This window comes from Lathamus discolor, chromosome 2 (assembly GCF_037157495.1).
Source record: "Lathamus discolor isolate bLatDis1 chromosome 2, bLatDis1.hap1, whole genome shotgun sequence".
Taxonomy (NCBI): Eukaryota; Metazoa; Chordata; class Aves; order Psittaciformes; family Psittacidae; genus Lathamus; species Lathamus discolor.
Window position 1 is genome coordinate 152480706 of NC_088885.1, and position 12617 is coordinate 152493322.

Consider the following 12617-nt stretch of genomic DNA (forward strand, 5'->3'; position numbering starts at 1 on the left):
TGAGCTCAAAAGCCCTCCTTTTAGAGTGAATTACCACCAAGGAGGCAATAAGGTCCTATGGTTTGAGCAGACCTCTATCTGCCAACTTCTCCTATCCATTTCACCGGCTCTGCTAATAGCCAGAGGAGTTAAATTAAGAACTCACAGTCCTTTCTGGACTTTTTTCACATCAATAAACTGAAGGTGAAGAGCATAGATAGCTTCTCCCTACCTTCACTCAGTTCATCATGATGAGAAAAATACATGGAAGACAAAAAGTTGTAACAGTAAGATCATGCAGTACTGCAGTGAACTCAGTATACATGGATTTATTTTTGAACACCTGTAAAAACTAGAAGCAAAGGAATAGCAAAATAGTTTTACCCAGTATTTCAATGCATTTAGGGTTTTGCTGCTTAAAGGCAAAGTTTGAGGTTTCCTAATGCATTATGTAGAAGTGCTGCTGTATATCTGGCTGGCTTGCAATTTGGACTGTAGACACTATTTTCGACACCATAGCTTGGTCTTTCTAGTTTCCAAAACCAAAACAAACTTACAATTACAGTATTTTCCAACAAATTATAACTATACTTTGCCATTAGGTAGAACATGCTACTGAATGGTCCTATGAATTTTGTATCTAAGACTTGGATAGTAAGCCTCATGGGTATTAAAAACACTGAGTTTGTGGTTATGTTGGGTACTAAGTAATGATGTTTTTATTTTCTCCTTCTGTCTTCTTGGATGTGAACACAGAAATCAGCTGGGAATTGTTGCTAGCAAAATAATACTCTCTGCAGATGCAAAAAGAAAGCCATTTTGGAGCTTGCCAAGCATAAATCAGGAGTGACTTTAATAGAGAGTTATCAGCCATGGCAGGGTGAGAAAGGCTTCGTCATGTTTTAATGAGAATGGACTTGTACTTCCAAGAGCAGCAAAATTACAAACCTATTAATAAATGGTGGTGGAATATATTCTCCTTAGCATTCAAGAAAACAAATCTGCAGACCACAAGATGGAAGAGGAGTGATACAAAACAAGTTAAATACAAGTACCTGGAAAAACTAATTTATTAGCAGGCACATTCTGTTATGTTTCTAACATTTTGAAATAAACTTGTCGAATCTCCATCACTGTGCCTTTCGGTCTTAAATTTCTCTTCATTCTCATTTTGGATTGCTTAACAAACCCACTGTCCTCCTACATGTTACATTCACCATAAAGTCATGGTTTCTGAAACCTTAAATTACTTGATGGATTTTTGTTTGTTTGCTTCCAAGTAAGGGCGTCCATTGGTGAAGGCCATTGCAATATTATTTCCTGTTGATAGCCAAAAGAGTTGGTTTTATTGTGGTATTTATAAAGCATTATTCATGATGTCTTAACCATCATACCTATTCATAAGGAAGTGTCTATATCTCAAAATGTTATGGGACATTGAAGTAATAGGGCTGAATTACTTTTCTAAAGGAATTTAGATATTCCAGCTGTGAAAGCTGACCATGGAAAAGCAAAAGCCAAGAACATTCTAAACATACAGAATTGTTTCTCCTATAGCAAAGCTCTGAGGGACTTATGAGGGGAGAAGAGCAGTGCTTGGAAGCTGCTCAGGTTGTACATTTTTTCTAGTATCCAATGGACAGCAGTTTTCAAAGGCTGGGTTTTGGTTGGGTTGCAATGGAGCCTAGGACATGGTGTCACGTCCACTTCTCCATGCCTTCCCTATTTGCAAAATATGGCAGTCATAGTATTTTGATGCCTGTTCACACTGATCAGTTGAAGATGCTTATGTAGCCCACATCATGTATCCTTCCTATGGCTGACTTAGATACACCACTGGATCCTTCAGCTGGCACATCAGTAATTACAACAGTTAGTAACTAAAAGGATGTGAAAAGCCTTCTTGGCCAGCTCAGGCTTTAGACCTAGGGGAAGGACTGTTAAATAATTTACTCTAAATTCATGTGTATCACAAGCCACCACATGCCTCCCAGCTACTCAGTGCTTTACAAGAATTCAGCCTCAGTCCTCATGTATTAACTAAAACCACAGGACTAGCAAGGTTCCTCTTTGCTACATGTGTTGATTCACACTTTCATATCTACACAGGGTAGAAGCTGTTTGCTTGCTCATGTTGACAATAGAAATAAGGGACTGTGAATGGATTTACTTACAGGGTTGGGCCACAGCAATGGGCTCTTTAAATAGCTGTGTGAATTTCATCTGTGTACCTGGATTTGATTATTAAGCACTTTTTTTTAATGATCAGCAACAAAGTAAATAGGTTTATTGCACTTGAAGAGGCCTCTCTTCTCAAGTGACAGATTATTGCACCTATTCAGATTATTGCTAGTGGAATGAGAAATGCTGCTGTTAAAAGGCCAGGGCTTTTCATTGATTTGAATGTTCCTCTTTTAACAACTTTGGCAGCATCAAAGAGGCTTAAAGTGGGAGTAAATTATACTGGTATGTTTCAGTTTAAACATGACTTTAAAGGTGATTGTAAGCCAACTTTAAGGCCAACTGTTTGTAAGGGGGGTCTTAATGGAATTGGGACCTATGCCCAGAGCAAACACTGCCTATTTGGCAGTGATTATCAATGTGTTAACAATTTAGTGTTCTGTACAGAGGGTAACTATTACTAAGATGTTTAAATACACCCTAAGATAAAGCAATAGTAGCAGGTTTAGAAATGTGCTTTAATAAAATCTGGGTCTTTTAACGAGGATACTGCAGAAGACAGTAAAAGGGCTTTGCAGAGGTATTCATCTCATCAGCTGTGGGATTGCAGTGCTTTGGGATGCATTAACCCATAAAGCCTTGAGTTAAGACATTTTCTTCATGGAAAGCCTTTTGTTCAAGACATCTGAAACTGTAACGAAGATAAAACACTGAGGAATATATAGTGCAGTACAAGCTAGCCAGGAATGACTGACAGGAAGCTCAACATGACCCACAGATGTACACTTGCAACCCAGAAAGCCAACTGTACCCTGGGCTGCATCAAAAGGAGCGTGACCAGCAGGTCGAAGGAGGTGATCCTGCCCCTCTGCTCTTGTGAGACCTCACCTTGAGTACTGTGTTCAGTTCTGAGGATGCAGCATGAGAAGGACGTGGACTCGTTGGAGTGAGTCCAGAGGAGGCCATAAAGATGATTAGAGGGCTGGTGCAGCTCTCCTGTGAAGACAGGCTGAGAGAGTTGGGCTTGTTCAGCCTGGAGGAAAGCAGCCTTCCAGTACCTAAAAAAAGGGACTACAGGAAAGCTGGAGAGGGTTTTTTTACAAGCATATGTAGTGATAAGGCAAGGCAGAACGGCTTTAAACTGAAAAAGGGAAAATTTAGGTTAAATTTAAGGAAGAAATTCTTTACTGTGAAGGTAGTGAGGCACTAGAACAGGTTTCCCAGAGAAGTTGTGCCCCATCCCTGGAAACATTCAAAACCAGGTTAGATGGGGCTTTGAGCAACCTGCTCTAGTGGAAGGTGTCCCTGCTCATGGCAGGGGGTTGGAACTGGATAATCTTTAAGGTCACTTCCAACCAAAACCATTCTATGATTCTATGAATGGATGGAAATGCCTTTGTAATTTCTAGTCCTTGACATTCCTTGTCTGAACTTTGTAGAGCTACACACTATTTCAGCCCTCACTTCTTGTCACAATAAAGGTCTTCTGGACCTCATGTGCCCAAGCAGGGTCATGCTCTGGCTGCTTTTGAAAGCCCATAAATAACCCCGTTTGTTTCTGTACATGAAGTTCTGGGCTCTGTTTGGTTCCCATGTGCAGCTCCAGTTTTCCACGCAATAATCCTGGTAGAAAAGCCACCTTTTTGCTTTGTCACTAGGCTTATTTGCACCCTTCCAGAATCACAAGCATGGCTGGTGCTGTTAAATGTCATCCAGAGTTTGCTCTGCAGGGACTGGAGAGTGCAGAAGGCAATGAAGCTCTGCCCTCTGTGGGTTTCTATATTAGCTACCATATGAGCTAAGGTACCACAGCTCTCCATTATCTCAGTAATAGTGACCTGAACGTGTCTGTTGGAGTAGCATCTCTTTGTTACATGAAATCCCTTTTATACCTTGATTTACTTTGATCAGAATTTTTATCTGATTATCAGATTTTTAATTAACTTGTGTTTGTGGGTTTTTTTTTCCTTGCTTGCCAAGGAAATGGAGATCAGGAAGTGGAAACTTGGCAGTATCCTCCCCATAAAAGTTCTCCTTCCTTTCTCACCATGCTGGCAAATATTTGTGCATGGCTAACGGAAGAAACACTAACATTATGAGGCTTCACTTTGCACTCATCCAACTTAGAGTTCCCACAGTGGCTCCGTGTAGGACAAAAGCATATGCCAAAAGACAAAGGTGGAAAATCACTGCAGAAATATTCAAGTTGTTTGACTTTGTGGGTCAGGGAAATATCATGGGAACTCCAGTGAGAACTGGAAGAGCCCGTCACAAATCCAAGAGTCTCGTGACTACTTTAGGATGCACAGAGAGTGTTTCTGCTGAATATGGTTGTCTGGACACTGTGAAGGTTGGATAAGGGTGGTTGTCAGAGTGCTTAGAGGAAGCACACGACTTTAATTAATTAATTGAGTTATGAATGAATTAATTAATTGTAACTGTTATAGCCATACTGTGTTTTCATTGCTTAGGACTAGGACACTGTCAGGGAGCTGAACTGCATGTGTGTTGTGTTATAGGGATGGAGACAGATAAGCAAACTATTTTTCAGACAGAGGTGGGTGAACTTGTGAATTATGGTGCTCACAGACAGCCAGATTTTGGCTTCAGAGGTTCTTTTCCTTCCCTAACCTCATCTCTACTCAAGTCAAAGGACTAGGACATTGTAAGGCAGCAGTTGTTGTGCTATTAGCAGTATCGGAAGAAGAGAGGAAATGACCAAGACATCCTCAGGACATCCGTGATGGAGTGCTAGGTCTGTGGGTTCGGATCATCCATACTACACAGATGTCCATGAGTGCCTGTCTGTGAGGATGGTGGACTCATAGGTCTATTCCTGGTACCCTCGTGGATTTATGGGATCCTGTGTTTTGAATTCAAGACCCACACTAATATGGATAAGCATGAAGATGAGGCCAAATAGGCCCACGTGACCTTTCCCACTGTAACATGATGACCTTTACCTCCATCAGTGACTGATGCACATGGAAGCCTTTAAGCAGCCAAGAGAAGCTCTAGAGCCATCTCTCAATCAACAAGGACAAGCTATAGGTGGCACAATCCTTTGCCAGAGCCAGGCACCACAGGGTAACACAGACTGGACACACCACACCTTCTTCTCATGTGTCAGAGGGAGGGTTTGACATGTTTGCTTATGGAGAGTGACCTCTGTTTAGGGAGGAGAGGTCTGGAAAAGGCTGAGTACAGCAGACTGGTGCTATGCAGTTTAGATACTCATCTAAGCTGCAGAGCATTTGCCCTAAGCTGGTATCTGTGAGATACAAGACAGCAGTGACAGCTCCCTTTCCATGTCTCTTTGGCATTTACCCACTAGTTTCCTTGCAGACCTAAGGGGATTGTAATTCAGGACTAGTCACCAAAGAGTCTGCAAGCCCCTTTTCTCTGGAGCGCTCTCCAAGCTGTGTTTCTTTGTTTGTAGGCCACTGCCCAGACCACCACCACCACCATGGCCCCCACCACAACAGAGACCTACACGCGGGCTCAGTACTGTAAGTGGCCATGTGAATGTCCGAAGTCCCCACCTCGGTGCTCGGTGGGCATCAGCCTGGTCACAGACGGCTGCGACTGCTGCAAGACGTGCGCCAAGCAGCGTGGAGAGAGATGCACTGAGGCCGACACTTGTGACTTCCACAGGGGCTTGTACTGTGACTACAGTGGAGACAGACCTAGGTACGAAATAGGAGTATGTGCACGTAAGTGATGTACATATATTTTTGACTTAGACACGCACTGACAGCTCCCCTCAGTTTGAGCATTGGCTGAGATTTATCTCATTAGACACTTGACTGTATGCTCATCAGCTCCTCTGTTCACCACCTTCCATTTCCTTATAGCTGTCTTCATTTCAGGGCAGTTGGCTGGATGAGAAATGGCATCTGAATTAGTGCTCTTTGAGTTGGCTGCAGCCAAGAGCAATGACCAACCAGCATCTGAAGGTCTTCAGATTTAGAAGTAGATGATTTTATACTCCCAGCAGTAGTAAAAGGTGCTGTAGTGGGTTGGGCATGAAGGAAGCTTAGATATACACTTGTCTTTAAAGACAAGCAGTGTGGGTGTCTACAGTAAGGGGCACTTCTGATTTATTCCCCATAGTGGATCCTTGAGAAATATAGCATGTGGTGTCCTGTCCAATAGGGTTGGGGTTGAATCATCTCCTAGCAAATTTTCTTGGTGACAAATTGAGGTCTGAGCCTTAATCTTACAGAGGTTTCAGTCATGTCAGCTGCCATGAAGCAGAAGGATTTCTTCTTCCCTGTCATAAGGAAATCTTGGTGAGATAATTCATGTGACTGGAATGGTTTTATTCAAAAAGAAATGAGGTAATGTTTGTATGTCTGGGATATGTCCACTTGTTCTGAGATCCAGAACATGGGGGGAGTCTTATCTGCTCATAAATGGCATAAACAATTGAAAATCATTACTCTGGGAATGATTAAAAGGGAAAAGATCATGAGTAAATCCACAGAGGTCGCTGATCAGAAATGATGCTGACTGTTTAGCATGACATTAGAAGATACTGGTTACAACTTTAGATTCATAAACAGGAAAAAATCACTCGGAGGATCTTCTAGGCTGGAATATAACCACAAATGGTACTAATAGAAAATGCAAATTGGAAGGAAACCTGGAGGAGAGCTGCTCGTGAGATGGATAGAATAAGTGATCCACAGGAAGGAGAAAAGATTGCAAACAGTGGGCTTCAATAAACTTAGAATATCAGCAGAAGCTTTGCAAGGGACAAGCCTAAGGAGTAAAGAGGTTTAGGACAGCTGACAGAAATACTAGGGGTTGTAAGGAAGAGTAGTAAGAAATTAGCTTGGCTTTGCATTAGCTTACCAATGAAAAGACAAGCATGCAGAAAGTGCAATCCAAACAGATTTTGTAGGTTATGGACAACATAACAAGAAGAGAAGGTATGTGCCATAACCTTAAACAGCAATTTTCAAGATTAGAAAAGATCCAGGGTTAAGAAAAGAGGATATGAATTTATTCAAATGTATTGTCTGGAGTGTGTGTGCAGCATTCGTGGGAGGTCTGTAAGAACAGGTTAGACAAACATGTCAAGAATGACATCGTTACAGCTGGCCCTGTGCTGGGAGAGGAAAACAAGCTGGATATTGTCTCAAAGCTACCTCAGCCTTCCTAGACTTCTTTGAAAACTTTCATGTTGCTTCACATTTGTTTATTTAAATGCTTGATTTCTTGGTTGGATAATCTTGGGGAGGAGTCTGTAGTCCTCCCATAAAGACAGGCATTCAGTATGTCCTGTGACAACAGCACTGTGCTATAGGAAGTTTGATCCCCAGCTTCCCCAATTTGGCCTATTGCACTTTCGCATTATAGAATCATAGAATGACAGAATCATAGAGTCATCGAACTTTTTGGGTTGGAAAGGACCGTAAGATCATCCAGTTCCAACCCCCCTGCTGTCATGACAATATATTAGAATCATAGAATAGAATCATAGGATAGTTAGGGTTGGAAAGGACCTTAAGATCATCTAGTTCCAACCCCCCTGCCATGGGCAGGGACACCTCACACTAAACCATGTCACCCAAGGCTCTGTCCAACCTGGCCTTGAACACCGCCACGGATGGAGCGCTCACAACCTCCCTGGGCAACCCATTCCAGTGCCTCACCACCCTTACAGTAAAGAATTTCTTCGTTATATCCAGTCTAAACTTCCCCTGTTTAAGTTTTAACCCATTACTCCTTGTCCTATCACTACAGTCCCTAACAAATAGTCCATCCCCAGCATACCTAGAGCCCCCCTTCAGATACTGGAAGGCTGCTATGAGGTCTCCACACAGCCTTAATTCCCTATTATACTCCTTATTATGTGACATTCATGGCTATAAGGCGAGGGACATTCTGGTGTGCACAGCTGAGGGGCATGAGAAGTAGGTCTTCCCATGGTTAGGAAGTAGAGTGGCTTGTCTCTGGCTGCCATAGAAAGCTGTGGTCTTCCCCTTACTTCAACATCCAGGTAGATGCACATGACAGGATCTCCTGACATGTTCTTTTCATGCACTGGGTCATATACAGACCACATTACTCCACTCTGATGCTGGGACCACAGGGTGACTGAAGGCAAGAATGGGGCTCCTGAGCAAGGTGTTGGTGACCAGCTGCTGTGAGGAATTTGCTTTGCAGCTGGATGCCAGAAAGCCAGGTCTAGAGAATCCAGTGCATGCAGGACTACAGAAACAATGGAATTTGTGGAAAATAAAGATCCTGAAAGATCACGGAATTCTTTCAGGTGCTGGGAAAAGGAATGGGGTGAGAATGTGGGAAATTCAAGTTGTTTCTGGACTGGCATGGTGAGGTGTGTCCAAGATCTGGCCACCTGGACATCAGATAGGAGCCTCAATACACGTCTCCTTTTGTTGGCTTTTTTCTGCACCGAAGCAGAGACAGCAGGATGCTGAGCACATGCTCAGGTGGGGAGGCAGGCATTGTGCCCTTGAGGCCAGGACCAGGGATGTGACAGGAAGAAGGATGCGCTCCCAAAGTGCCTAATTTAGATGCAGATTCAACGAGGTTCTACATGAAAGCATTAAACAGCTCCTTTGTGTATGTTTGAGATGTTCTCATGATGAATCTCCCAATATATGAGACCTGCATGAGGCTGAGTTAACACAGTCCAGACGGGGTATGCTGGTAGCAAAGTACCAGATAATACAGCATTTTCTTGAGCTGTCATAATCTGTGTGTACACCTCTAAGTTCAGCTGAGTTCTCCACTCCAGCTCCAGCACTGAGTGATGTCTCTTCAATACAAAGGCAGAAGCACGATCAAAATTGGGGCTGAACCTGCCCTTCGAATAGCAACAGCTCTCATTTTTGTACAGAAAAAAGGATTTGTGTTTGATGTTTTCTTTCAGCCCATTCTAACAGTAGGAAGCCTTTGCAGGATTTGAACCCCGCATTTCAATCTGTGTTAGCCTTGAAGCAGCCACATTGCAGCTTCACTTCCAGCCAGACTCAAAACTTGAGCAACCTGATCGGTGCGTGCACACTGCCTCCGTGTGACCAAACAAGAAACCGAAGCTTGAATTTTCCATTAGATTTGCGTCACTGATTCCAAATAACTGTTACAGCTTTGAAATAAAAAGTGTCTGCTTTTTGAACCAATGTGATTTCTGTTCATGGGCAATCAAAAAGTTTGATTTTTTTTTTTTGCTGATTTTATTTTAAAATATTCATAAAATACCAATTTTTGTGGTCTTATAATGTGTTACTTCATTTTCCAAGAAAACTGTTCTGTGATAAACTGAAATTGCCTAAATATAGGATTCCAGTGCCATTTTAAGCGCTTTGCTTGGGTGTTCTCCCGCTGTTGCTTCAGAAGGTGTTGTGAAGAGCTGAGTCATATTTGCAACTCCATGTGGTCCTCTCACGTATCCCTGAAAACATTAGATTTCACTCAGTACCTATTTAATTACTTTTATTGATCCTTCTTTTACCAGCAGGCTACAGAATGATTTTTAAGTGAGTATTTATGGATAAAACTTGTTTTATTTTCTAACTTCTTTTCTCCATGAAGCATTAAAAGATTCTTCCTTTTTTGCTGTGATTCAGAATGAAAACTGTTTCCTAGATGGTGTAACCACATTTGGCTCGGCATCACGCTGACCGCATCATCCCACAGCCGTGTCTCCATGTTGGCTCCATTAGCCCAGGGAGCAACTTGGTACAGAAGCACATCAGCACTGTTTGTCACCAGCATTATTCTAACAGCGCTCTGTGTGTCTTTCTCTCTTCTTCTTTCCTTTCAGAGATTGTCGGTGTAGGATGTGTCCTCAATGGAGTCAGGTATAACAATGGGGACACTTTTCAGCCCAACTGCAAATACAACTGCACGTGCATTAACGGGGCTGTGGGCTGTATTCCCATGTGCACAAACTCACGTCCTCCCCTTGTCTGGTGCCCAAACCCAAAGCTGATTAAGTTAGCAGGGAAGTGCTGCGAGCAGTGGATTTGTGATGACTCCAAGAAAATCAGGAAGACATCTCCGCGACACATCTCTTCCGCAGGTATGGTGGGACTGAAGTGGACTTCTCTGTCAATGGGCAACTGGAAGTCAGTCTAAACCCAAAGTATCAGCTTGAACCGGCAGGCGTCTGGTCTTTGTGCGAATGAGGCACAGAGACTCCAGCATGTAGTGAAGGAGAGGTCATGTGAAACACAGAGGTGTGCTTGAACGGCTTAGCAGCAATGTGAGATTCACCAAGCATGCTTGTGTGACAAAGCCCCCTCTGAAGAACACATCTGCTGGCACTTGGAAGATGTCACACGTCCTTTTTATGTCACCAGTTTGTATTCAGTCCGGGCCCTCTGCAAAGATGAATGGGTTCAGTTTAGTTTGGGACTGAGGCTTTCTGCCTGGGCTATAGACTGGATATGAGGAAGAATTCTTTCCTGTGAGGGTGCTGAGGCACTGCACAGGTTACCCAGAGAAGCTGTGGCTGCCCCATCCCTGGAAACATTCAAAACCAGGTTGGATGGGGTTTTGAGCAACCTGGCCTAGTGCAAAGTGTCCCTGCCCATGGCAGGGGGTTGGAAGTGGATGAGCTTTAAGGTCCTTTCCAACCCAAACCAGTCTGGGATTCTGTGATCTTAAAGCCCCTGTATTTTAGTAGTCCCAAACTTACGTAACACCTTGAAAACATTTGCTGTGGAAGCTGCACTGCCAGGTCACAGTTCTGGACTGATTGAACTGAATTCTGACATTATTGAAAAATATTATGTGTCACATAAAGTATCCTCTTTCCTCACACATTCATAGTGAGGATCATGTAGCTCACTGCACAGAGCTGGTGCCGTTTGCCTCTGATCCCAAAGACTTAAGATGGATTTACCCTGCCATACATCTTAAATTTATTTAACGGGTTAAAACTTAAACAGGGGAAGTTTAGATTGGATATAAGGAAGAAGTTCTTTCCTGTTAGGGTGGTGAGACACTGGAATGGGTTGCCCAGGGAGGTTGTGAGTGCTCCATCCCTAGCAGTGTTCAAGCCCAGGTTGGATGAAGCCTTGTGTGGGATGGTTTAGTGTGAGGTGTCCCTGCCCATGGCAGGGGGGGTGGAACTGGATGATGTTAAGATCCTTTCCAACCCAAACTATTCTATGATGCTATGATTCTATCCTCATGACACCCTGTGATGCAATGTGACATGAGCCACATTAGCTCCATATTTTAGACTATCTCACAAAAGCAGAGCTCAAGGACACATGGGATGCTTGCTGTAAATCAGGATTTTGGTTCCTTACTGGTAAAGGTTTTATTCCCAGTCCTTGATCTGTATTTTTGCTGCACAAAACAAAGCCTCAGTCTCCATTTTGTGGGTTAAACCCCCTAGAGTTTCACCCTGACTTATGTCCATGGTAGCTTTGAACTGTAGGTCCAAATTCAAAACATCTATACTGAAATTAGCTTTATGTCTTCATGGCCTGTGTCCCAAGATGGGCATAACAGGCTTCCTTGCCTGACCTTTTCTCTCATAAGTAGAAGCCTTATAAAAACAAGGCCAGCAATTACTACATTTAACATAATAACTAATAGAGTAATGAATCTAATACTGAGCGAGCTCAGCGCAGCAGTTCCTATCAGAGCTTTGCCTGCGGGCTGTACTGTGAGTCAAAGACCAGTGGGGACCTTGGCTGAGGCTGTGAAGGAACCTGAACTGGGGTTGTCAGCTGCTTTCAAAACAGAGCCCACCCCTTCTTCAAGTGGCTGCCGAGCCCTCTGAGAGCTATTCAAGCTGCTCTTCCTCCTAGTGAAAGGCAGTGGCTGCTTCCCAAGCCCCTCGGCCATCCAGCAGGCTGTTGACCACTTTCTGTTAGAGAATCAATTGAATGGGCTCAGAAATAAACCTTCATCCCTTTTCTGTACTGGCTGTAATTGTTTGCATTGTGGCAGCACCTGGGGGTCCCAGACAAGGACCCCCTTGTGTGAGGCTGCAAAGGGAGATAAAGAAATGAGCCCTGGCCCCAAGCGCTCGCAGCACCGGAGGGTCTGACACAAAGTAGGTCAGCAGCAAAGGGGGTGGGATGAGAGGGTTCACGGGAATGCTGAGCCACTCCGCTGTGATTTCATTGTTTGGGTTAGTGGCCTGAATGTGTAATGAGCTGGGGAGAGGGGGTTTAATATGGAAAGCTGCTGCGGCTGAATAACATGGGGTTAATCTGGTCCCTGCAGCCTACGAGGGAGAGGATGAAGCCTGGCAGAAGAACTGCATCGTGCACACCTCCCCCTGGAGTCCCTGCTCAAAGACCTGTGGGCTGGGCATCTCCACCAGGATTTCCAATGACAATGACCAGTGCCGGCTCCTGAAGGAAAGCCGCCTGTGTAACATGCGGCCCTGCGAGGTGGATATCACCAAGCACATTAAGGTGGGGACTGCTCCTTTGCACAGCTCTGGAGCTTTGTCTGGA

The 12617-nt window shown here is 43.8% G+C and overlaps 1 protein-coding gene across 2 annotated transcripts in view; it reads left to right on the plus strand.

Moving 5' to 3' along the window:
* The window catches only part of CCN4 (cellular communication network factor 4), a 36662-nt gene that overhangs the window by 22979 nt on the left and 1066 nt on the right, over nt 1–12617 (plus strand). Inside the window, exons 2-5 of one of the 2 annotated variants that reach the window (XM_065668990.1) lie at nt 5600–5850; nt 9959–9995; nt 10123–10216; nt 12382–12575. In XM_065668990.1, coding sequence (XP_065525062.1) covers nt 5600–5850; nt 9959–9995; nt 10123–10216; nt 12382–12575 — 576 coding nt within the window. Of the gene's footprint in view, nt 1–5599; nt 5874–9958; nt 10217–12381; nt 12576–12617 lie in introns of both variants that reach the window. The other variant, XM_065668989.1, reaches the window with a different exon arrangement.